This window comes from Cetorhinus maximus, chromosome 11, assembly GCF_964194155.1.
Source record: "Cetorhinus maximus chromosome 11, sCetMax3.hap1.1, whole genome shotgun sequence".
NCBI lineage: Eukaryota > Metazoa > Chordata > Chondrichthyes > Lamniformes > Cetorhinidae > Cetorhinus > Cetorhinus maximus.
The window spans coordinates 55761296-55787359 of record NC_135889.1 but is presented as its reverse complement, the minus strand read 5'-3'; the positions used below and the strand labels follow the sequence as shown (position 1 = coordinate 55787359).

The following is a 26064-nucleotide window of genomic DNA, read 5'->3' as shown; positions in this document are numbered from 1 at the left end:
TTTTTGCCGCCCCCCCACAAATTTTGCCGCTGTAGGCGACCGGCTTGTTTGTCTAGTGGTTGCACCAGACCTGATGACTCGATGAAGATACTTCTTAAAACCTAACTCTTTGACCAAGCTTTGTCATCTGACCTAATATCTCTATGTGATATTTTGTTTTATAATGCTCCTGTGAAGCGCTATAGTACATTCTACTATATGAAAGGTACTATATGAAAGTGCATTTCTGCACTTTAGCAAAGTTTACAAAATCTCTTTATGAAAGTTGAAGACAGAATATTGGCTGCCAAGATGATTTTATCCAAAAGGTAAACAATAATGGTGCTCTACTGTACTTTGAAAACTGCTCAACTTAACCTTAACAATTATAAAACGAGTTACTTCAGAGCATTATAAAACAAATGTTTTAATTCTGCATTGCATTTCTAATATTTCCTAAGAAATGTTAACTAATTTTAAGATGAATCTCACATGTTCTTCTGTCACAGGTCTCATCATGGTTGGACTTTTGCCCATTTTCTTCCTGATTAGTGCTTCTTCTTTTTCATACTCGGTCATTAAAATCGTTGGTGCTATATCTGCAACTTTGGGTTCTTGGACATACTCTGTTACTAATTCTGTTCGCATTATTACCTCCTGGTGTTCCTTCATGGAAAGCTCATAATCCGCTAAAAATAAATTGCATCAGAATTAGAACAACATCGCAGTTATTACAAACTACTAAAATTCTCTTGAGTAATTAAAATGGCAAATTAATACAAGGAGTTAAACAAATGTGGTACTTAAATTATCTTCTACTCAGACTGGACGGATATAAACTGTGGTGTCCTTCTGAAATCAGTATTAAGGTCACTGCTCTTGTATCTATCAGATGGACTCGCATGAAAGAGGCACACGAAAATTTGCAAACAACCGAAAAATAGGAACCATGCTTAACTATGAAAAAAGGTGCTTAACAATTTCAGATTATTATTTGAGCAAAGGGTTGTTGGGTAACATTTAATAAGAGGTAATTCAGAGGGTTAAAACATTCACCAAATGGTAAAATATTAAAAGAAGTCGAAAAGCTCCCCAGAGCTCGAAACTGCTATTCTCTCTCAGGAAGACAGCACTCATTCTCCCACCTATCCAAACTATTTTCTGTCAGCCAGCCAGGTAAGACTGCTGCTGCCCATGCCAAAATGGTGGTGTGCTGGTCTTTCTAGGACAAAAGCTGCTAGAGGCCACCTGCAGTCTCCTCCACTGAAATTCAGCAATCACCGGGATAACACTGCACAGGAACGCTTGGAAAGGCAGGGGCACACCGGGAACAGGTCTAAGGGAATGCATAAGAGCGATTAGTTGACCTCTCTATGCAACATGGAATGGTTTTATTTATAAATTTGGCTTGGAATGTTTATTTTGTGATGGCTTTTATTTTACATCGCAGCCAAGCGGACGCTACAATAGTCAGTGATAGACGAAAGGCAAAGAGTGGGACTGTTAGTGAATGGGGAATTGGGGTTGCGTTTACAGATGGATTCATCGCAGACAACCCAGCAAGAGGCTATCTAGGTTGCCTCCTTTGTTGCTCCTCCTCCTGCTTCCACGCTGCCCATTATATAGTTGATGGCAAGGACTGTCCCCTCATGATTTCATTATTGTGCAGCACACAACAGACCACGATGAAACTTGGCACCCGCTCTGTCTATTACTGTAGGATTCCTCCGTAGTGGTCCAGGCAGAAGCATTGTTTCCACACAGCAAGGGCTGAATTTTGCCATCGGCGAACAGGGGGCGGGGCCCGCTCGCCGACGTGCAAAATGACATTTAAATCTTCAGGAAGGCGGGCCCGCAGCAAAATCAGCTGCGGGCCCACCGACCTGTCAATGGCCAATTAAGGCCATTGACAGGATCGTTAAAACAATTAAAGGACCTGCTCGTCCAAACTTAAGATTGGCGAGCAGGCCAAGAGCCCCGGCGGCAAATAGAAAAAACATGAAACCTCATTCACCAGCGGGATGAGGTTTCATGTAGGGATTTAAAAAGTTTAATAAAGTTTTAATGAAATTTATTAACATGTCCCATCTCGTGTGACATTGTCACATGAGGGGTACATGTTAAGGATTTTTTTTTTCTATTTTTCATGTTTATACAACTGTCAGCGATCTCCCTGAGGCAGCACTTAGCCTCAGGGAGATGTGTGCTCTTTTGTGAGCATGCGCGAAAGAGCACACTCTTGCATTTGGGGAATCCGCCCCCCGCACAGGAAGCGCATAGCATTTCCCACTGGGTGGGCCTTAATTGGCCCGCCCACTTAAAATGGTGGCGGCGCCCACTTCTCCGGCGGGGATTGGCTCCCCGCCCACTGGAGATTGGTCGGGCCCGCCCGCCCGGTAGGCAGAAAATTCTGCCCCAATAGTTTGCTATATCACATTTTGCATGGTAGCTTGGCTTTCATGGTATGCAAGCTGCACACTTGTGTGTGGGTTGCACACCAGTGACATCAGCCATGTGGTTAGCAGATATCCCTTTTTGTCTAGTAGCCACCCTTTGCTTTGTTGTGTTGGCTCAAATGCAGCTGGCACAGTAAACTATGCAGAATGAAGGCATGATAACTGCTAACACGACACAGGCATTGACTTGCACTATTCTCTGCCTATGCTCTCACATCAACTGGATACTGAGGAAGTGGAATCCCTTTCAGTTGCGGTATAGGGCAAAGTTAGCATGTGGTGCATGCGAAGCAATGTTCATGCATTAGCTGGAATGTTGAGCTCCAAAATAGCACCCCTGCTTACTTCCAGAAACCATTCACTGAATCCTTGCTAATGCCCCCACTGCTATGGTATCTGATGTGATTCACCCTAAAAATATATAATCGTGCCACATATGCCATTTTGTACCCCAAACAGTACCTGGAACACCAAAACAATGGGCACTACTGATCTAGTTTTTGTGCCAATAGAATCTTGGAGCATGGAAAGTGGCCATTCACCCCTTCAATCCTGTGCCGGCTCTTTGAAAGAGCCAAACGTAAAATGAGAGGTTAGAATTTTTTTGACAGTGTTGTTCGGTTATGGAAGTTTCAACCAGAAAAAAGTGATAGGAGCAGAATGGGTAATAGTTTTTAAAATGGTGAATAAACATCCAAAAAGAAAAATAGGGGGTATGGGCAGGGAAATTAGACTAAGTAAATCGATGTTGCAGAGAAGCAACACATGTGTGGTGGGCTAAATGCCTTCCTTTGATGCTGTAAAATGTTATTATTCTATGTATGTATCACAATTATCACTGCTGTACTTGTTCAACCAAAATTTTAAAGCTAATTTAATAAAAGTAAATGATTTAGTCATTACCTAAATAAAGATATCTTAAACTCAAAAATATTTGATCAAAGTAATTAAATATCGACTCAATGAGGCAGATTTAGTTATTGTAGAAAATTGATTTACCTTAACTATTATTTTAATGGCTACATACCTTCCTCCAGCAGCTGAGTTGATGCAGAAATTTCTCCATGTTGATTCCGAACAACAATGGAATATTCACCCGCATCATCTGCGAAAGTCATGGAAATCTCAAGTTTGCATTCTCCCATTTCCTTGTTGTAGCTCACCTTGTACCTAGAGAGGAATACAATGCATAAAGCATAAAACCTCAAAAATCAGAAAGAAGAAAAATCTTGATGAACATAATAAACATGAAACAAGAAAAGGCTATGAGACTCACTCCTTCCATAGGGTGCACAGAAGCTATGATATCACAGGCTGTACCCAGCCCATCCAATCACCCGGTTCTGTGATGAAAAGTCACAGACCTGCAACGTTCTGTAACTCTCTCCACAGATGCTGCCGGGCATGCTGAGTATTTCCAACATTTTCTGTTTTCATTCCAGATTTCTAGCATCTGCAGTAATTTGCTCGCTTTCTACAAAGGTGCCTCCCTTGCTTGAAAGATAAATCAAGCAAATCCCAGAAAATTAATCTAATTATACTTTCTAAATTACCATATACAACTTTGCCTTCCTTGACCTGACCTTCATTGATGCCAGGAGTTCAGGAACCAAAATGAGAATAAAGCACAAAACTGTAAATACTCGAAGTCAGCAAGAAGCATCATATTCCATGCAACATTTAACTACACTTACATTCAAACATGTGATTGATGCAGCATCAACTACTTGAACAACATAAACACATCAAGACATTACTTCCACAGCCCATATAAAAGCTATATTTTCATAGATTCCACCTGACCAATTAATCTTCTGAAAAATAGGCTTTGGAAAATTACTCCCCGTCATCCAAAGATAAATAAACTCAAGCAGGTCTAGCTATTTGCATATTTACAGTATTCAACTTTGGGTAGAGTACTTTCAACAAATGACATTGTTTTTGTTCAAAACAACACAGAATTCCACTGAATTCCTTGAAGAAATTGATTATCTCTTTTGGTATCTCTCTTCCTTTCCTTTTCAATCTCATCCCCAACCAGATATTTATCCAATTTTTGTCTGGCAAAGTTAACCAATGCCATATTTATTGACAGTCTGTTCTACCGATCTACCATTCCTTGGGAAATTGAAAATTCAATGTAAATCTAGACTCTGTTCATGGTTGTTAATTTTGCACTTGAGCTTTCATGTTCTCTGCTCACAGCCCAATTCAAATGCTTGAAGTCTAATTCTCAGAAATCACATTTCAAAGCGGCAGCTATTCATTATGAAAAAAAGATTGTCCTGTTTCTCATTGAAAAAAAACGTTTTTGCCCTCAAAAATTCTTGCACGAAAGTAATTGGATCCAGAACTTACCTACAGTCCTTTATGTGAGGAGCTTATTGAGTACAACTGCCACTTCCTGACCATCTGTAACATATCTACCCAAAATGTCCCTTAAAAGAACAATTTTGCGTTGACTGAGAGCTTTCTCTACAAACAACAACTCTAGTTTTATGTCTTTGCATCAATTGTATACTTGTACATTAGTGCTCATGGGCCAAGTCAAATGTTTGTGCTACTTTCTGGAATTTAAGTCTGGGATATGTTTGCTTGTTAATCTTCTTTTCTCTAATGAAAACAAGATCAGTTCTGTAAATCCCTCTTCATAAAAGAGTATCCTAGATTCCAGACTGATCCCTCCCCCTTGTTATGAAAGACTGTGAAACACATTAACATTCTTGATTATACTAGTTTTCGCCCATCCTCTCACAAACTCAGATTTATGCTGAGCTCTGGTTCCATGGGGACCTGGTACCCTTTGGGACTTCACCTAAATGATTGTCTTTCCTATACTTCCAGTCAGCTTGGCATCTTATTTAGAATCAAGGAAATTTACAGCACAGAAAAAGAGTCCATTCAGTCTATTGTGCCAGTTCAAAAAGAGCAATGAACTCTGATCCTACTTTCCAGCTCTTGGTCTGCTGAGCTGCAAGTTACTACACTTTGAGTGCATATCCAAGTATTTTTAAAATGAAATTTCAGGCAGTGAGTTCCAGGTCTTCACCAGCACTGTTTTATGTTTTGGGTTATCAGGTTCGCTTTGTCCGGAGAACGCTACCTGCGCCCTTGATATTAACACATTAGTCGGTGTTTGAAACAATATAGGCAGAGAGATCGATTAACTGAACAAATACTGGCGGTTGACTGGAACTAACGACAGAGCACTGACGCCATGTGTGCTTCTTCAATCACCTCCAGCTCTAGACTTACAGTCACCAAAGTAGCCCACACAGTGTAACGATTGGTCAATACTGTCACATGGTCAATTAACTACATTCTCTTAAAGGTACATAGCACTCCACTTTACCACATCCCTCCCCATTTACTTGAAAGTGCAATTGACAAGCTTCACAACATCCCAATTATTTACATGAATAACTATTTGCAAGTCAAGTCTCTCTGGAGGCTTCCTCAGTCATGTCAAGCGTCGTAGCTCAATGGCCTCGGCTGGTTTTTCCGAGACCCCCTCCTCAGGGGTTAACTGTCCACCAGGCTCTTTGGTGGAAGTGTGTCTTCAACCCTCTTGGTCCAACAGGCCCCATCAATACTTCCAAATCATTTGACATTTCTTCCACGTGCGATGCAGACTCAAACGCAAATGATGACGGCATTCCTTCTTGTGGGACTGTCTCTCTTCTCCGGAGATGATCCATGTGTCGTCTAATTATTCAGCCGTTTACCAATACATTACAGGAGAGAGGTTCTGTCATAGCACTCGCTTTGCCTAATAGCCAATTGGGCCCATTTCCAAAGTTCTTCGCGAGAACTGTCTCCCACCATGAAATTTCTTTCATGATTATGGCCGTCATGTCTAGCTTTCTGGGCCTCTTGGCTTCTCTCCATCCTCCCCCCTAAATTTGGCCTGAGAGGCGGGTGTGGAGACGTCTCTTCATTTGTAATTCAATGGGGGCAATACCGGTGGTCGTGTGTGGCATCATCCAGTATGCGAACAGGAACCGTGGCAATTGGTGATGAAATCTCCATCCAGCTTTTTCATCCTGGACTTAAAAATTTGGACCGCCTACTAAGCCAAACCATTAGAGGCGAGGTGGTAAGGTGAGGTTTTGACATGGGTTATTCCGTAGAGGGTCGTAAACCTGTGTAATTCTCCGCTGGTAAATGCACTCCATTTGTCTGACACGAGCACTCTGGTAACCCGTGCACTGCAAAACTCCGTCGCAAACGGTCTATGGTGGCAGCAGATGTGAGTGACCGGACTTCGTAGACATCCATCCGCTTGGAATGGGCGTCTATTAGCAAAAGAAACATTGTGCCCAAGAAGGGCCCTACGTAGTCGATGTGGAGGTGCACCCATTGCCGTCCGGGCCATTCCCAGGGGTGCAATGCAGCTAAGGGGAGTAGCTTTTGTATCTGCTGTCATTGAAGACTGGCAGATCAGCCCATGCATTTTGCTCCCGCATGTGGACAAAAGAATCGCCCTCTTCTTGTCCTCCCCTGCAATGTCGTTAGTGGTAAAGAACGCTAGGCATTCGACGTAATGAGACCAGGCATTGGAAATGGGGTTGAATGGTTCAAGATGCCCAAACCGTGGTACACTCGATGACTAAGGAGGCTGCACTTTCAAGGTAGTAACGTAGCTGGCTTACCGCAGCTTTCTTTTTGCAATCAATTGATCTGATTTATCCTCGTCATCAGTTTTATGTTTTTGGTTATCAGGTTCGCTTTGTCTGGCGAATGCTAGCTGCGCTCTTGATATTAACACATTAGTTGGTTAATTAATTAACTACACTCTCTTTAAGTTACATAGCACTCCACTTTACCAGACAATGGGTGAAAAAAAATTCTCAACAACTTTCCTCTAACTCCTCCAAATCCTTTTCCTTTAATCCACATTTTAATTCTTTACTCCCTAGTTATTGACCTTTCTGTTAAGGAAATAGGTCCTTCCTATTCATTTTATCCATACATCTCATAATTTTATATGCCTCAATGAAATCTCTCCTCGGCCTCTTCTGTTCCAAAGAAAATAATTCCAGCCTACCCAACCTTTCCTCACAGTTTAAATTTTCCAGTCTTGGCAATATCCTTATAAATCTCCACTATGCACTCTCAATGCAATCACATCCTCCTGTAGCATGATGACCAGAACTATATGCAGTGTTCTAACTCATGTTTTATACAGTTCTAATATAACCTTCCTGCCCTTATATTCTATGCCTCAGCTAATAAACAAAAATACTATATATGCTTTATTAATCGCCTTATCTTTTTTAAAAAATTCATCATGGGATGTGAGCATCGTTGGCTAGGTCAGCATTTATTGCCCATCTCGAACTGCCCCTGAGAAGGTGGTGGTGAGCTGTCTTCTTGAACCGCTGCATCCATGTGGTGTAGGTACACCCACACAGCACTGTTAGGGAGGGTGTTCCAGGATTTTGACCCAGCAACACTGAAGGAACAGCGATATATTTCCAAGTCAGGATGGTAAGTGGCTTGGAAGGGAACTTCCAGGTGGTGGTGTTCCCATGTGTCTGCTGCCCTTGTCCTTCTAGATAGTAGCGGTCTTCAGTTTGGAAGCTGTTGTCTAAGGAGCCTTGGTGAGTTCCTGCAGTGCGTCTTGTAGATGGTGCACACTGCTGCCATTGTGCATCGGTGGTGGAGGGAGTAAATGTTTGTGGATGGGGTGCCAATGCTTTGTCCTGGACGGTGTCAAGCTTCTTGAGTGTTGTTGGAGCTGCATTTATCCAGGCAATTGGAGAGTATTCCATCACACTCCTGACTTGTACCTTGTAAATGGTGGGCAGGCTTTGAGGAGTCAGGAGGGGAGTTACTCTCCGCAGAATTCCCAACCTCTGACATGCTCTTGTAGCCACAGTGTCTATATGGCTAGTCCAGTTCAGTTTCTGTTCTATAATAACCCCCAGGATGTTGATAATGGGAAATTCAGCAATAGTAATGCCATTGAATGTCAAGGTGCAATATTTAGATTCTCTCTTGTTGGAGATGGTCATTGCCTGGCACTGGTGAGGCACAAATGCTAGTTGCCACTTGCTAGGCCACGCCTGGATATTGTCTGTGTCTTGTTGCATTCAGACTGCTTCAATATCTGAGTCATGGTGAATGGTGCTGAACATTGTACAATCATCAGCGAACATCCCCACTTCTGACCTTACGATGGAGGGAAGGTTATTGATGAAGCAGCTGAGGATGGTTGGACCTAGGGCACTACCCTGAGGAACTCCTGCAGTGACATCCTGATAATTGACCTCCAATAACTACAGCCATCTTCCTTTGTGCTAGATATGACTCCAACCAGCGCAGGGGTTTTTTCCCTGATTCCCATTGACTCCAGTTTTGCTAGAGCTCCTTGATGCCACAGTCGGTCAAATACTGCCTTGATGTCAAGGATCGTCACTCTCACCTCACTTCTGCAGCTCTTTTGTCCATGTTTGGACAAAGGCTGTAAGAGGTCAGGGGCTGAGTGATCCTGGCAGAACCTAAACTGAGTGTCAATGAGCAGGTTATTGCTAAGCAAGTGCCGCTTGTTAGCACTGTTGATGGCCCGTTCCATCACTTTATTGATGATCGAGAGTAGACGATGGGTGGTAATTGGCCGGGTTGGATTTGTCCTGCTCTTTTTTGTACAGGACATACCTGGGCAATTTTCCACATTGCTGGGTGGATGTCAGTGTTGTAGCTGCACTCAAACAGCTTTGTCTTCAGTACAACTGCTGGAATATTTTCAGGGCCCATAGCCTTTGCAGTATCCAGTGCCTTCAGCCGTTTCTTGATGTCATGTGGAGCGAATTGAATTGGTTCAAGACTGGCATCTGTGATGCTGGGGACCTCGGGAGGAGGCCGAGACAGATCATCCACTCAGCAATTCTGGCTGAAGATTGTTCCAAATGTTTCAGCTTTAGCCTTTGCACTGATGTGCTGGGCTCCCCATTCATTAAGGATGGGGATATTTATGGAACCTCCTCCTCCAGTGAGTTGTTTAATTGTCCACCATCATTCATGACCGGATGTGGCAGGACTGCAGAGCTTAGACTTGATCCGCGGGTTGTCCAATCGCTTAGCTCTGTCTATTGCTTGCTGCTTATGCAGCTAGGCATGCAAGTAGTCCTTTGTTGTAACTTCACCAGGTTGACACTTCATTCTTAGGTATGCCTGCTGTTGCTCCTGGCATGCCCTCCTGCACTCTTCATTGAACCAAGGTTGATTCCCTGGCTTGGTGGTAATGGTAAAGTGGGGATATGCCAGGCCATGAGGTTACAGATTGTGGTTGAGTACAATTCTGCTGCTGCTGATGGCCCACAGCGCCTCATGATTCCCGTGTCTTGAGCTGATAAATCTGTTCAAAATCTATCCTATTTAACACGGTGGTAGTGCCACACAACAGATGGAGGGTATCCCCAATGTGAAGATGGGACTTCGTCTCAACAAGCACTGTGTGGTGATCACTCCCACCAGTACTGTCATGGACAGATGAATGTGCAGCAGGTAGAATGCTGAGGATGAGGTCAAGAATATTTTTCCCTTTTTTGGTTCCCTCACCACCTGCCGCAGACCCGGTCTAGAAGCTATATCCTTTACAACTCGGCCAGCTCGGTCTCTAGTGGTGCTACTGAGCCACTTTTGCTGATGAGCATTGAAGTCCCCTCTCAGTGCTTCCTCCAAGTGGTGTTCAACATGAAGGAGTACCAATTCATCAGCTGAGGGGGTGATGTGGTGGGGGGGCAGTAATCAGCAGGATTAGCAAGTGCAGGTGCAGACACGAAGGGCCGAATGGCCTGCTTCTGTGCCGTTAAAATTCTGTGATTCTGTTTCCTTGTCCGTGCTTGACTTGATGCCATGAGACTTCATGCGGAGTCAATGTTGACTGTATACCGCCGTGTCACCACCTCTGCCGCGTCTGTCTTGCCGGTGGGACAGGACATATCCAGGGATGGGGTGATGTTAATAACTGGGACATTATCTGTAAGGTGTGATTGCATGAGAATGACCATGTCAGCCTGTTGCTTGACTGGTCTGTGAGGCAGCTCTCCCAATTTTGGCACAAGCCCCCAGATGTTAGTAAGTAGGACTTTGCAGGATCGACAGGGCCGAGTTTGCCGTTTCCCAGTGCCTGGGTCAATGCCAGGTGGTCCATCCAGTTTCATTCCTTATCCAATCTTCTGTAGCGGTTTGATACAACTGAGTGGCCATTTCAGAGGGCATTTAAGCGTCAACCACATTGCTGTGGGTCTGGAGACACATGTCGGCCAGACCAGGTATGGATGGAGGATTTCCTTTAGTGAACCAGATGGGTTTTTATGAGAATCGACAATGGTTTCACGGTCATCATTAGACTTTTAATTCCAGATTTTTATTGAATTTAAATTCCACCATCTGCCGTGGTGGGATTTGAACCCAAGTCCCAGATATACATTGCTTTTGTAACTGGGCCATTAAGGTTTCATCAACATTCTTGTTACTGTGTTACTGGCATAACAATTTGAACATGGCTTCACCAATGATCTATTCAATGTTAGAATAACTTGTAGGCTTTCCAAATTCTATCCCAGTACATAATTAGCTTCACACTATTTTGTCATTCATTCATTAATTGTCTGTCAGTCCTAAAGAACATGCACTGGGCTACAGAAACATTAAATTTGCTAATTCACAATCACAATGAGCACAGTTCAAAGAATCACAGTGACAGTATTGTAGCTCTAACTCCAAGTTGCACTTCCCCAAACACAGAATCACACCTACTGTGTTTGAATAGTGTATTTTTAGATATAAAAGTAATCATTTAGCTGCACAACTGTCTTCTTTTCAATTCAGTTAACATTCCAATAAAACAATGGAAAGTGATTTTAGTTGGCTGTCTTTTAATTTAAATTGGCTCAGCATGAGGATTCAACTGCCATTGAACAGAATATTATACCTGTATCCAGTTGTTAATGGAATGCCAGCTTTTCTCCAGTAAACATGAGGTTTAGGGGTGCCTCCAATCTGACAATCAAAAATGACACTTCCACCTTCAATTAGTTTCTGTACTATTGGTTTCCTGATGAAGAAAGGAGCAACTCCTGCACCATCTTCCATTGGCTCAGGGGTAATACTTGTTCCTGATAGAGTTTCGACTTTCATTTCAACTCTGGAAATAAACAAATAATGAGATTGATTTTGATCTGGTAGATCATTATGAATGACTTAGCTTTACATATATCGTTATATTATTTATGTTACTATACGTTCAATACACAGATGAACAGGTCTAAGAATATCCTATTCCAGAATAAAAAAGGAAAATATCAGCAATAAAAATAAATAAATATGATTAACTGCTTGACTTTTATTAACAGTAAGATCTAAAGACTGTAAATACCGTTTCCTTTCAGAGACAGCTTGCTCTGATACTGCAAAAGCTTCTTCTCTGCTCTCAATCTCTTCTGACACTACAAAAGTGCAAATAATAAATTATTTTAACAGTGCCTTGGACACAAAGTTGTTTGTCAAATTTTAAATATCTTTGTTAATGCTACTAAAATACACACCTTGAACAAGAAGGTAACATGAACTGCTAGCAGTACCACCGTCATTGGTGGCAGTACATGTAAAGCGGCCACTATCCTCTGCAAAGGCTTCCCTAATTGTTATACTAGCAATGCCTCTTTCAAAGGTTATATGGAAATCAATGGAACTTTCAATGTGATAATCTTCTCTAAACCACATCACGGTTGGGGTAGGGTGTCCTGTGATTTCACATGATAGGGTCACGGATTCGCCTTCTACTACAGTGATGTTTTTCAATCCCTACAAAAAGTACGGTACAATTAATTGCTGGAAATTAAGCAAATATATAGAATACAATGTGCAAATGGTCCACTTATAATGTAGTTTCATGTGAATTAATTACTTACAGATACAAAACTTGGTGGGGTAAGTGGAACCACTGTTGGAACTGGTAGAGCAGCTGGTTCTGTGACCTGGAAAAACAGAAAGTAAAATAGTGAGTAAGAAACCCTATTTGACAATTGTCAAACAGATTTAGGGGAATTTACTTTCCCTTTTGTTATTTAATCTCCATGCCTTCCACCCTATTACAGTTCTGCTTTTTTGTCCTTCCCCTTACTCAATTTCCTGTCTCCACAGTTGATTAAAACCTGTTACATCTCTAACTTCTTCCAGTTCTGACTAAAGGTCATCAACCTGAAATATTAATTCTGTTTTTCTCCCCACAGACGCTGCTTGATCTGCTGAGTATTTCCAGCATTTCCTGTTTTTATTACAGATTTCCAGCATCTGCAGTATTGTGCTTTCATATTTGATGTGTGACACTCTCCAAAATCTAATAGAAAAATGGGAATGAGCTTCCTGCAGAGGACTCAGGTTTTCAAGCTGTCACACCATTGAGTTCTCATTCTCGTAATAAAAAGAATTAAGGTGTTATGTTTTACTAAACGATTTCAGATGGGAGAGGGGCAAGATGAAAATGTTAGCTGTGCTTTTGCTCAGGAACAAAACTTTTTGCACTATTTGCTATTGTTAATTTGTAGGGAACACACAAAGTTAGCATACTTAGGGCACACTACTGGGTAATTAACAAACCTGCTCGTCTTCTGCTTCATATTGGTCTTCCTCGTGTTCAACATCAAAATCAGCTTCAAGTGAGCCTGAAATACTTAAACCTAGATGCCTGTGCATCTCAGTATCATACCGTGTCTCAAACACGTCTGTTCTTTCTCTAACACGAGGCTGGGGAGAGACACTCTCCTCTGTCACAATTCTGGCCTCTTTTAACACAGGAGGTTTCACTGGCTTGGTAACCTTCACAGCAGAAGACGCAGACAACTCTTTTTCCAGAGAAACAATAGCAGTTCCTGCTATAGAAACCTAACCAAGCCAAGAAGAATAAAGTTACATTATTTTCAAATTATTTTAATTTTTCTAATGACTGATCACATGACAGGGATGGATTGGATTATTAGGTTAGCTAAATTAGTTGATCTTTTTGGAAAATGTGTGAGAATGAAAACAAAATGATCAATAGGAAGAAAGGAACTCATGGTTTAGAAAGCATTGAGGTAATCATGAAAGGTACATCCAAACAATTCCCTACAAACATGAAGGGTTAGGTTCTTCAGTTAGTTCTCTACAACTGTTAGAAATTAAACTATTAGTACAAATGATGAAGATAAAAAATGTACTTGTGAGAATGTAAAACAAATGACAAACAAAGATAGTAAAAATGCAATATGGCCCAGAATTTGCTGGTGCACAAAATCTCAGTATGTCTCATTTATTATATTATTTTTTTCTCACCCTTCAGCCCAAAAATAATTTGCCCTACAAAGTGGTGGAAATGCGAATTGATAATGGTGGGGCAATGTCAACAGGCATCTGGGTGCTTAGTGAACGTCAGGACCAAAAATCTACTTTCTCAACCAATGTGAGAAAGAAACAGAGCAAATGGTGGAAAAGGAAATAGAGTGAATTATAGTCAAATTAGATACAGAAAGAAAAAGAGAGAGAAAAATTTGATTAAGAGAGTGGGAGAAAAACTGGAAAGGAAAAGAAAAAATACTTCTTAAAATGTACAATTTTAAGTTTTAAAAACTTCCAGGAACAATTTACTATCTGCAGGAACAAGTCTCCAAAGTTCCAATTGTTCCCTTTGTGGCATTGGAGGAAATTAAATGTCAAAATGAGAAGGGTCCTTATGTCATTAAGTGCCAACCCTACTTACTGCAGTCAATTTAATTTGTTTGATAGTGCAAATGAAGCAATTTCATGGGGAGGTCGATGGAGTAGATCCCATTTTCACAAGGCTAATGCCTGAGCAGATAAAATAATTCAACAATTTATGGTAATTGACAACTCACTATCTCTTCCCCACTACAAATAACACACCAAACAAACAACTGCAAGCACATTAAAATTGCCATTACTTTCCAAGCAAATTCTGGGCCAATATATAAAAAGTTTTTAAATCATTCATAAACTTAAAAAAAATGATTATACTGTAAGGCAAGGTAATAGCAACCTCTATGGTAAGCTGTTTAATACTTGTCAAAAGTAGCTTGAGGTATGACATCTGCTCAGTAAAATTAGACTCTACATGCTTCCTCATTAATTACGGTATATGTAACTGATTTCTAAAATATCTCAAATGACTGGATTATAAAAATGATTTCCTGATATTCAATAAAAGTTTTCTATAATGTAAATGATAACAATATTCATTATTTATGTTTTGCTTGTATGTTCTTCCATGACACATAATCTAGCCAATCTAGCTCTAAGAACAGTGGGGTAGACATTAGAGGTTCAAAATGAGCACAAGGGCTAATTTCAAGGAACAACATCTTGCGCCCAAAGTATGCCCGAAAGGTGTATGCATAATATTGAGTTGGGCCTTAGTGGCTGCCTAAGGCAATTATTAGGCCCCTTAAAGTTGAACACCTGCTTCAGGCCCCTCTGGGAAATTGGGTGAAGTTGGAGCTAAGCCTGAATTGCACTGGACCCTGGCTGCCAAGAAAAAAAAAGTTTTCAAATAATATGTAAAATTACTCCCCGTAGAGCTAGGGGAAGCAGGAGTACTCTCCTGACTCCATAGTGCAAGCAATTGTGCCCCATCCTCTATTGTAACTCTAACCCTCCCTCACCACCCACCTCCCTCTGCCCTCGCCAAGACTTACTATCTTTTTAAAAATGGGGTTAACTACCTGTGGAGACATGTTAAGAGCCAACAGTTCACCTAAATAACATTATTGATGTCCAAGATCTAGTTTGGGGCCTCCCAGTTGGCAGGGGGGGCATTCATTTCAGGCCTGAAATTGTGCCTAATGGAATTTCCACTCCAATGTCTCTAACATGTGTGTCAATAGTTATCAATGTCAATATCCACGTGCCTTATTCCATTAAAAGGCATTTGTACTTAATTATACATTTGTCTCAACGCTTGCATGGTACATCCACAGATCTTTGCTTCCATGGTGGGAATTGAATAGTTGACAGAAGTATTTCCCTAAAATTGATAAGACTTTTGCTAAACAAAGGATATGGATTTTACTTTCCCAATTTCTGTAGCTGCAGCTTTGTTTTGTTATCAAGTACCTCATTTTATAGTCCCGTCTATTTAAGATTAATGTTATAAGCTTTTTTGTTTATTTGCCTGCCATACAGAATTTACACCCTTACCTCTTGGGTCGGTTCTGGTTTGCATACAGTAATTTTTGAAACAGTGAAGTGAGGAATTGTACTGGAAAGTTTGTGGTCCAGATGTACTGCAGTTTCTGATGCTCTTTCAATCTATAGCAACCAACAAAATCTTTATTATTATGTTTAATTCAGAGTGTACTGATAAAAATTTTTACAAATCTGGTAAGATGGTCTTCATAGTTAAAATGAATAACAGAATCTTTGTTAATGTTAACTTGCTGTTTTATGAGTTAAATGATGTCTAACCTGTGAAATGTGTTTTTCAGCTTGCTCGCCATAGGAAATGTGTGTTTCAGTTGGCACAATAACTGTCCCTTTTCTGACAGTTGTGGTGACAACTTGTTGTTCAGCAGGGGCAGTTCGTTTTTCAGCAGAAAACTCAGTGGTACTTTGACATACGCCACGCTGTGCATATTCATACTCCATTGATGTCTCTTCTGAATGCACTCCTTCAGCATACAAAGGATGTCTAGTACGTGCTTGATCCACAGCAGCCAACACCTTAGCCACAGCTTCAGCCTTTTTGCCAACTTCAATCTGCAGACAACAAGGGCTAAGTCTGCGAGAGCATTCATAGCCTTATCTTAAATTTCACAAGATTAACTATGACCTTCAAAAGCAATACCGTCTTGGTCTCTGACTGATGTATCACATTGGGATCTGAGAATATATTTCTTTTTTCAATTTTCTGGAAGTTTATTTTGTTTGAGATACTATTATTTTCAAAAGCTGGTTGCTTTGTTAATCAAAGAAAACATAATAACTAAGAAATTTTAAAAATAGGGAACTTTTAGTTTCCAACCTTAATTGTGAATGTGTAAAGGTTTAAGTTACAAAATAAATTGGCATTGCTTTTGACAATAAAAATGCACACTACACATTAATGCATTTATAACCAATACAAATTTTAAGCAAACCATCTAAGATTACATGACATATACATGCAAGGTGGTGCACACTTCACAGAAGAGTAGTGATGAAACTAAGAGATATCAGAAAAAGGGAGTAAGTGTGAAACTAAGGGACAAGTGAGAAGTGGCAAATCTAAGAGATATAAGAACAAAGAAATTCTAGTGAAGCTAAGTGATAGAACTACAGGGGAAAAGTGGTAAAACTAAGGGGTATATAAAAATGTTTAATTGTTACATGGGAATTTCACAGTGATATTTATTATGAGAGCAAAAGGTTGCATATTTGTGACAAATCTGTGAATTAAAAGTTATTTTTCATTGTGATTCAAACTACCTGATCCTCAACCAGTTGTGCTTGTACTGTGAACACATGTTTCTCTGAAGTGCTTCTTTCTGTGGTAGCGGTTACAGTAACTGGTCCGCGTACTCTGGCTTGGTCAACAGCGGCTACTACAGTAGCAACAGCTGTTGTTTTTTCTATGCCATGCTCTGTCTGAATTTGTTGCAGCAAAAAATAGATGAATTTTGTTATATATGCCATGTAATAAATTAAAATGTAGTTTTAAAAAAATGGTTTCAACATGAATCTGTATTGGAGTAACATTCAAAATGCAGGTTGCAAATACATACATTTGAAAAGCATAAACATAAGAAATTTGATTATTACATGTTTACTGATATAAAATATTTTCCCATACTTCCAAGCAGGAAGTTGGTTAATTTTGCTTAAATCTATTTAATCCACTTTCACTGTGTGTTTAAAATTAATTGAGCCTAATATATTTGTGCCTGAGATTTTTCCACATGACTGAATTAAGACTGATCTTCATTATCAATAATGTTTTGATTTTGACAGATTTTGACACTTGATGAAAATGCAAATTTGCCTTACCTCTTTGCTAGCAGCAATGCCGGTCATTCCAACAGCTGCCGCACTTCCTTCAACTGTGGTAACTCTAGCAGCACCTGCAGCATCAGCAGCTCCTTCTACTGTGGTAACTCTGGTCAATCGTTCAACCGTGGTAATTCTAGGAGCACCAGCAGTTTGTTCAATTGTGGTTATTCTAGCAGCACCAGCAGCTCTATCTCGTTCAACTGTGGTAACTCCAGCAGCTCTAGCAGCAATGGCGCCTCGTTCAATTGTGGTAACTCCAGCAGCTCTAGCAGCAATGGCACCTCGTTCAACTGTGGTAACTCCAGCAACTCCAGCAGCACTGGCACCTCGTTCAACTGTAGTAACTCCAGCAGCTCCAGCAGCACTGGCACCTCGTTCAACTGTGGTAACTCTAGCAACTCCAGCAGCTCCAGCAGCACTGGCACCTCGTTCAACTGTGGTAACTCTAGCAACTCCAGCAGCTCCAGCAGCACTGGCACCTCGTTCAACTGTAGTAACTCTAGCAACTCCAGCAGCACTGGCGCCTCGTTCAATTGTGGTAACTCCAGCAGCTCTAGCAGCAATGGCACCTCGTTCAACTGTGGTAACTCCAGCAACTCCAGCAGCACTGGCACCTCGTTCAACTGTAGTAACTCCAGCAGCTCCAGCAGCACTGGCACCTCGTTCAACTGTGGTAACTCTAGCAACTCCAGCAGCTCCAGCAGCACTGGCACCTCGTTCAACTGTGGTAACTCTAGCAACTCCAGCAGCTCCAGCAGCACTGGCACCTCGTTCAACTGTGGTAACTCTAGCAACTCCAGCAGCTTCAGCAGCACCAGCAGCTCCAGTGATTGTCATCTGTCCATGGACTCCATATCTCTTTTCCCATTTTTCTTCTCTATGAACCTGTGTAGTACTTGCGGTTAATCTGCTTTCTCTTTTTTGTGCTTCAGCTGCTGAAACATAGCCTTCCTGCTTCCAAGGAGGTATAACTTCTGAAGCAACAACTGTTGTTGTCTGAAATTTGCGAGTAAGAATTGGAGATTTGACAGATCTGATAGGTGATGTTGAAAATCTTCCAGCTGGAGACACGGACCTGTTTTTTTTTTAAAAAGCAGCATTTAAATGTAATTGTTCCTGAAATGGTGGTTCAATAGCACAATTCTCACTTTCCAAGTAGCAAACCTGCCTTTGATCGTAGTATACACAGAAATTACAGTTTCCTTGCAAACAAAATCTTATGTTTAGCGAGGGGGGAAAAACATGGCCAGAAATTTCCCCCCATTGGTTGGGGGGCAGGGTGGGGGGGGGGAGTTGTGCGGGGGCAGGCGTAAACCCAATCAGCACCCCTGATTGGGGCTGCGCCGCCATTTTACGTGGGCGGGCTAATTAAGGCCCGCCCATCGTGACGCGTGCTTGGAAGCGCTGTGCGCTCCCTGTGCGGGCAAGAGGGGGATTCCCTGAGTGGTTCCCTGCGCTCTTTTGCACATGCGCGCGGGAGAGTGCAGAGATCTCCCTGAGGCACAAAGGTGCCTCAGGGATATTTGTTTCAGTCTTAAACTTTAAAATAAAGGATTTTTTAACTTTTAAAACATGTTCCCTCATGTGACACTATCACATGAGCTGGGACATGTCAAAGAATAAATGCATAAATTTTTATTAGATTTTAAAACAGTTCATGAAACCTCATCCCGCCCGTGGATGAGATTTCAGGAAAAATGTGAAGGCCGTTTAGGCTCTTTGCTTGCCCGCCAACCTGAAGGTTGGACGGGCAGCTCATTAAATTGAGCTAGTTAGTTCTCAACAGGCCTTTGTCAATTCGGCAGGCACGCAGCCAAGTTGGCTGTGCGCCCACCGAACTGTCAATCTAAATGACCCATGCCCGACCTCACCGCGTGTCATTTTACTCGACGGCAAGCGGGCCCCGCCCCCTCCTGCTCGCCGACGGGAAAACGCTGCAAAGAATGAGTTTTGTATAGAAACTGATGCAGGCCATCTGGAGTAATACGTACGATTCTGCTCATCATACTACAGAGGTTTTGAAGATAATAAAGTGAAGGAAAACTAAGCACATATCAGCAATTATGCATTTGAGCTAAAGATAAGTTTAAGGCAGTTAACAAGATTTACGCTATTAATGTAAGGATAATTGAAGAAAGGTGGCTCAGGAGAGACTTTATTGCATTTTCAAGATTCTAATGTTATGATTATGATTGCAGAAATGTAATATTTTGATTGACATCATCGTACATTCCAACCAGGGTCATGAATTGAAACTCAAAAGATAAACAATAAACAGACATTTCAAACTATTTACTTCACACAGACAATATTTATAATAACCAAGAATACAATATTGCCTGAAATTCAATAAGGAACTGGATAGCTTATTGATGGATGAAATGATTGAGGGGGACAAGTGATTGAAAGGCATAATAGAATATTATTTGGTAGTTTTGAAATTTGGCACTGGCCAGATGGACCATTTTGTGCTTTTCTGATCCTAATCTTTTCTATGCTCTTCTATCATTCTAAAATAGCTGTCATTCCAATATTTTGCCAATTTTCTTTGCAAAATAAAATAAAACTTTTTAAATTTGAATTTGGATTCAACTGGATTAAATTGGGGAACATTTTGCATCCAAGCAACTGAAGGCTTTCAATCTAAATGCCCTAGGTAGCACCATGAACTTTAAGTACTGGCTCCCAAATGGATTCCTACGTAAAAATAAGTTTAGCTCCATGCGCTTTAACTTTGACTGGAATCCAAAAAGGTCTGATTGATGAATTCTATCATTCATTCAGAAATTCAGAGAACTTTTGATTTTTACACTATCATTCTACATGAATTATCAGTTTTTAAATGCATTCAAAAAATTGTTTTAATGTTCAGATATTAGCATTTAAATTTCCCTTACCTAACAGGTGAAGGTGCTGGGGCCCTCACATGACGAACAGGAGATGGGGATTGTTGGCGAGTCACTTTGCCAGTCATAGATGGCGGAGTTGGGGACCTGGGCATTGGTTTTGGTGGGATGCGTGGTGGCGTCTTATGATGCAAATGCTGCACTACTGTTCTGCCATCAACAATCATTTCAGTTGCTGAAGATCTGGCCTCATAGTGAGCTTCCATTTTCTAGAATAAAAAGAAAAAATTGTAAATGTCAGGTTACGACAAATAAATTAGTGAAATTTACCTGAGTGAAGATCAAGAGCAAGATACCTTTTCAACTTGGATTTGTCTTGCCTGGGAAATTTCAGTAGAAGCAATAGTCGTCTTTGTCTTTTTAGCAGGTACCACTTCATCATCAGCTATAGTAAAGGAACATAGTAATGAAAGTGTTGCAATTAATTTTGGAATTGTACAAGCTTTTGTTTCAATGTGTGCAAATAATATCATCAAAGAAATACCTTGGACAGAGAGCTCAGCTGTAGAGGTGGCACGTCCAACACTGTTTGTGGCAGTCACTGAGAAGGTTCCAGAATCCTCCGCGTAGACTTCAGCAATTATTAAACTGTACAAATCACCATCTTGTACAATCTGGAAGTCAGGAGAACTCTGGATTTCTGCTCCTTCCCTATAGAACTTCACCACAGGTGTAGGGATTCCAGTTACACGAACGTCCAGTCTAACTTTGGATCCTTGTCTCACAGTCATGCTTTGTAGTCTCTGTATAAAGTTGGGAGGTGCTGTCTCTGCTGCAATATGTGAAAGAAATTTCTAAATTTAAATTCATAGCTGTCTTGAATTATGTTATTATGCAGCAATCTACACACACCACACTTTAAATATGTCACTACCACAACAACTGAATTTTTCTTAGACTTGCTTTGCCTTTTGTTCCTAAATAGTGCTTTTACTATTATCCAATACAATTAATCCCTTCTGTGCCTCTCAGGGCTCCCTATTCATGCAACCTATACTGCTGCAGATTCATGTCCAGGTGTCAGGTAATTACTATGAGGATAACTGTCACTTTCATCATATGGACAGTGAAGTAGGTGTGGTTATCTTCTGTATGTTATAGTAGCTCTTCAATTTTAACTTCTATATAGAAATGAAATCAAGCAGACTCTAGTTCAGACCAGTGATCTGTACTATCAGTTTACAACACAAGCAATGAAGGTAAAAATAATCTCCTATATCTCCACTTCATGAACAGCATCACAGAAGATTAACTTGCTCAGTTTTATTTTTATTGTTTTTTGAACTCAAGTAGAAGGGTGTTAGAGCTAGCGAAGAGAAGAATGATGATTTTATAAATCATGCTCAAAGAAGAGAACATCATTGACTGAGGGTACATAATGGGAATTCAGATGACAATTCCTATGATTTTCTATCCGTTAATACTGACGGATGAAACATCTCAATGGATGCACTGGTTATGAGTTTCCAAAATTGCCTAGATTCTAGAATGATTCTCAGCAGATTGGAAGTTAGCAAATGTAACACTATTATTCAAGAAAGATGGGAAAGAGAAAACAGGGAACTACAAGTCAGTTATCTTGACATCAGTCATTGGGAAAATGCTGGAACTAGTGGATTGCTGCGAGGATCAGTGCTCAACTCAGCTATTAACAATCTATGTTAATGTCTTAGGAGAAAAGACCGAGAGTAATGTATCCAAGTTTGCTGACAATATAAAAGCTAGGTGGAAATGTAAGCTGTGAGGAGGACACAAAAGGCTGCAAAGAGATATAGACAGGTTAAGTGAGTGGGCAACAAGTTGGCAGATGGAGTATAATGTGGGGAAATGTGAGGTTATTCACTGTGGTAGGAAGAACGGAAAAGCAGATTTTTTTTTAAAAAGGTGTGAAACTTTAAAACATTGATGTTCAGAGAGTTAATTTGAAGGGCAATAATGAAGTGAAGCAGGTGCACCAGTGAAGACGTAACAAATTGAAAGGGAGACCAACACCATAGCTAGTCCATGGTATTTGCCCTACTATTTCCTTGACAGTACTGAATCTTATAACATAAAGATACCAAGTATGGGGGATCTGAAAGTCTCAACTTTGTACTGGGCTCACTAAATAGTTGCATTTATATACTGCCTTATCACACCTTACTCCAAATGTCTGAAGTGCTTCAAATAGGATGAAATACTTGAAATACAATTGCTTTAGTTATTCAGATGAAGGCAGCAGTCATTTTGAACACAGCAATCTATCTCAAAGCAGCAATGAAATGCATAACCATTTAATTTTTTTTTGGTGAGGAATGTTCTACAGGACCTTTAGCATTTGTGACCATCTGGAGCAGGCCTCATTTTAATGTCTTGTCAATAGAAGGGCACCTCTAACAATTCCACACTCCCCACTGAAGCGCATTGAATGTCTGTCAAGGTTATTTTTCAAATGATCCTCTGTTAATTTTGAATCTGATTCTCTTATCTCTTTTAATTTATAACCAATTGGTCTGCAATGCCTTTGAAAATATATATAGGAATCCAGCACAGAATCAGAAGTGCCTAATATCAAAGCAGACAATTTGCCATTGAAAATCATACAAGTTCTGTGAATTAGGGCGCAATTTCCCACTCAATTTCAACCTCACTCACAATCTCATAAGAAGGCTCTGAAAACTCAGGGTTTTTAAATGTGCACCAATTTGGTCATGCCCACACTTAGACTTGCTTTGCTGAGTTTGCAGCCTGAAGTGGCGAGCTATGTGCTGACGTAAATGCATGAGTTATATGGTACTGTAGCATATGGTGCCAAAGTTTCTGGTTTAGCCAGGGACAAAATCATTTGCGGCAGGCGTCATAGCAGGCGGGAATGGAAAATATCGGGAGATCGCAAAAATCGGTTTCACATCGTCAAAAAAACCAGTCCGCTTCACCTGTCAATGGTGGGCTGCTTTTTCCGTCGCTGCACATTGGGAACTTAATTTCAATACATTAGCATTCAATGCATTAGCCCTTCTTGCCGGAATTATCCCCCCGCACTTGGTCATCCAGGCCAATTGTGCCAACGTGTTTCACAACTGTACATAAGTGACGTGCACCTGGCAAGCTCCACTTTGCTCAGGAATTCAAAGTTTGTTTGCCTTACTTGCTTCGGGCAGCTCTCGCAGTCACTGGCACCAGGTTTCGCAGGCAGGAGTACATTATTTTAGGAGGGCTCAAGGGCAGGTCTCTACCTACCAAACCAGCCATAAGGCACGGGTGACTTTTTAGCAGCTGCAGGGCTAGGGCTTGCTTGGAGAAGGGGAAGAAGTGGCTTCAAGCAAGGGAAGCAGCTGCATGGCAAGGGCTGTACTGGGGAAGGGGGCATCCCAGGATGTGTGAGGTGGCACATGTTGATCTGTGCAAGTGGCCTCAAGATGGTAAGGGCTGAGGAGGTAGTCCCCAGAGGATATGAGGCCAGATGTAAAGGTGTGAGTGAGAGAGAGTGAATGGTGATGTCCCTTGATCTGGCAGTCAGTGAGATGCCAGTGAATGTGTGATGGCCTTGTGAGTGCAAGAGTTTAGAGTGATGAGATGGTTGCCTTATCCTGGCAGCATAGATGAGATCATTCATCCTCTATCTGTACTGGGTTCAGTTGGCACTGACCACCGCTGCCACCGCCTCCCAAGCTGGAGTGGTGAGATTGCTAGACCTCCTGCAACCAGAGCAGGGGTGGAGGACATCACGATGGGCCTCCGAAAGGCATTTCAGTGATAGGTCACTAAACTCTTCTTGGCTTTCAGGGCCATGTCTTCACTGGGGAAGCCCTAGGCTGCGAGCATTGAGAACTGTGTGCAGGGCTGCAGTTTAGATATGGCACCCAGAGTGAGAAAACATTGAGGTAACGGCATGGCAGGTGATTCAGAGGCTGCCCACCAGCGAGGTGGTATGTTTCCTGTGGCTGCATAATTAATAAGGTGGGAAGTGGATGATATGGCGCAAAAACTCACCATTGCGACCAGCGGGTAAAACATCATTTTTCATGCCCACTACCGCATTTAGTGCAATTCTGGGACGATTCCAGCCAGAGACAAAGGATCTGTTGGTGGATTCAGGAAACTCAGCCCTGCTGCTTGGAGCAGATAAGAGCCCTGGAGGAGGAGAAGGCTTTAAGCAGCCAGGTGCCACTCCATGATGCCCAGGACTGTTTGGGGGGTTGGGGGCGGGGGGGGGTGGGGATTGGTGGTGGGATAGAAGCACACTCCTGCACAGACTCTCCCACGCAGATCCGTAATAGGCAGGTGGGTGGGGAGAAAGAAATTACTGAGCTTTCCAAGAGGGATATCCCATAGGCCCTCACTGGATGGGTGCGAAGGAGACACCACTGAGCCTTCCAACACTGTGAGCTTTCTGAGAACCTAGTTTTCCAGAAAGGTCCTAAATCAGACCTCTCATTAGTCTATGTGAGGGACCAAATGCATATCTGAAAGCAGCCACTCTGGATGCCTGAAAAATGGCCTGTTCTTCAGGGCATCCTTAGTATGCAGACATTTGTCCTTGAAATTAGGCCTTCTTACCCCCAAATAGGGCAGTAATATTGCTTTGTAACAAGTTTTGACATGTTGGAGATTAAATACGTCACTAATGAGGTACATAAACCACTGTGAATTTATACTGGTTTATGTTTGTAAAAATAATAGCAATTTGTAATTTTTATACTAAATCTCTTGGTTTTTAAGGGACAATGAGATTGGCATTACAGAGAATGTCTAGGGCAGAAATTTTGGGTCCCACCAAGGTGGGGGACAGAGGCAGATGGGGCCCAAAAATACCAGCACAGGAGTTTCCCAACCCCATTCCTGGCCCCAGCCATTTTGGAGGCAGTGGATTAAGGGCTTAGCATGGCTACCTGCCCCTGCAAGATGTGTAGCCAATTAGGCTCATTTAGAGCCTTTTTAAAGCGACTATAAGGAGGCCAACTGAGGTTTTGCAATCAACCTCCAGTTTCCCAACATGGCAGGGGTCAGTTTAGTTGCCTGGAGGCAGGCATTTGATGGCAGGCTGGGTGCCAGTGCTCTAGGCAGGCTTTGGGTCCTCCCTGCCTCTCTAGATGTGGGTGCAGCCAAAGGCTACCCTGTAAAGGGATTTCCCCCACCGTTTCCCTCTCTCTGCCCCCCGCCCACCGTGGTGGCCTGGCAGCTTTTTCTGATTGTATTTAAATTTGTAAGTAAATTGGTGAGAATGCCTCCATGTTTTTTTTGGGGGGGTGGTGGTGTTTAAACAACGAATTTATTGTACCAAAGCTCAAAAAAAATTGTATTTACAGGCTGAAGCAAAAAGGAATGGTCAGTTTCTTAAAACTGAGAGGAACATCCTAAATTCATGCTGTGTATTTTCCAAGAATATCTCCATGTCTAAACAAGTAGTAATCCTTATCACCAGGATAACTTTGGTCCCTCCATATTCTGGGAGTAGAACTGTTTCACCAACTTTTACGTTAGCTGGGTGGATGTCACCATTCTTTACTCGGTTGCCAGGTCCCAACCGCTGCAACGGTTGCATGAAGCGCTTTTCCCCTGGGATTTTTTCTGGAAGTGTGATTGCCGCCTTTTGTTAACTTCCCTGCTGCAACCCTTCCCACCAACACATTAACGAAGAGGGGCAGACTTGCCACGCCTACTGCCGCTTATCGAAAGTGCTAGAAATGAGGCGGGCCTCCCGCAGCAGTTACGAT

At 41.7% G+C, this 26064-nt stretch overlaps 1 protein-coding gene across 50 annotated transcripts in view; it reads right to left on the bottom strand.

Moving 5' to 3' along the window:
- Positions 1 to 26064, bottom strand: part of ttn.2 (titin, tandem duplicate 2) — a 694778-nt gene that overhangs the window by 353059 nt on the left and 315655 nt on the right. For 48 of the 50 annotated variants that reach the window (XM_078552010.1, XM_078551990.1, XM_078551964.1 and 45 more), the window contains 14 exons: positions 20853 to 21140; positions 20665 to 20753; positions 20360 to 20577; positions 17460 to 18537; positions 16902 to 17060; positions 15903 to 16193; positions 15636 to 15746; positions 13044 to 13328; positions 12356 to 12421; positions 11990 to 12248; positions 11821 to 11890; positions 11377 to 11589; positions 3463 to 3605; positions 472 to 668 (listed from right to left, as the gene is read on the bottom strand). In XM_078552010.1, the coding sequence (XP_078408136.1) occupies positions 472 to 668; positions 3463 to 3605; positions 11377 to 11589; positions 11821 to 11890; positions 11990 to 12248; positions 12356 to 12421; positions 13044 to 13328; positions 15636 to 15746; positions 15903 to 16193; positions 16902 to 17060; positions 17460 to 18537; positions 20360 to 20577; positions 20665 to 20753; positions 20853 to 21140 (3467 nt within the window). The remainder of the gene's footprint in view (positions 1 to 471; positions 669 to 3462; positions 3606 to 11376; positions 11590 to 11820; positions 11891 to 11989; positions 12249 to 12355; positions 12422 to 13043; positions 13329 to 15635; positions 15747 to 15902; positions 16194 to 16901; positions 17061 to 17459; positions 18538 to 20359; positions 20578 to 20664; positions 20754 to 20852; positions 21141 to 26064) is intronic. The other 2 variants (XM_078551973.1, XM_078551992.1) reach the window with 2 other exon arrangements.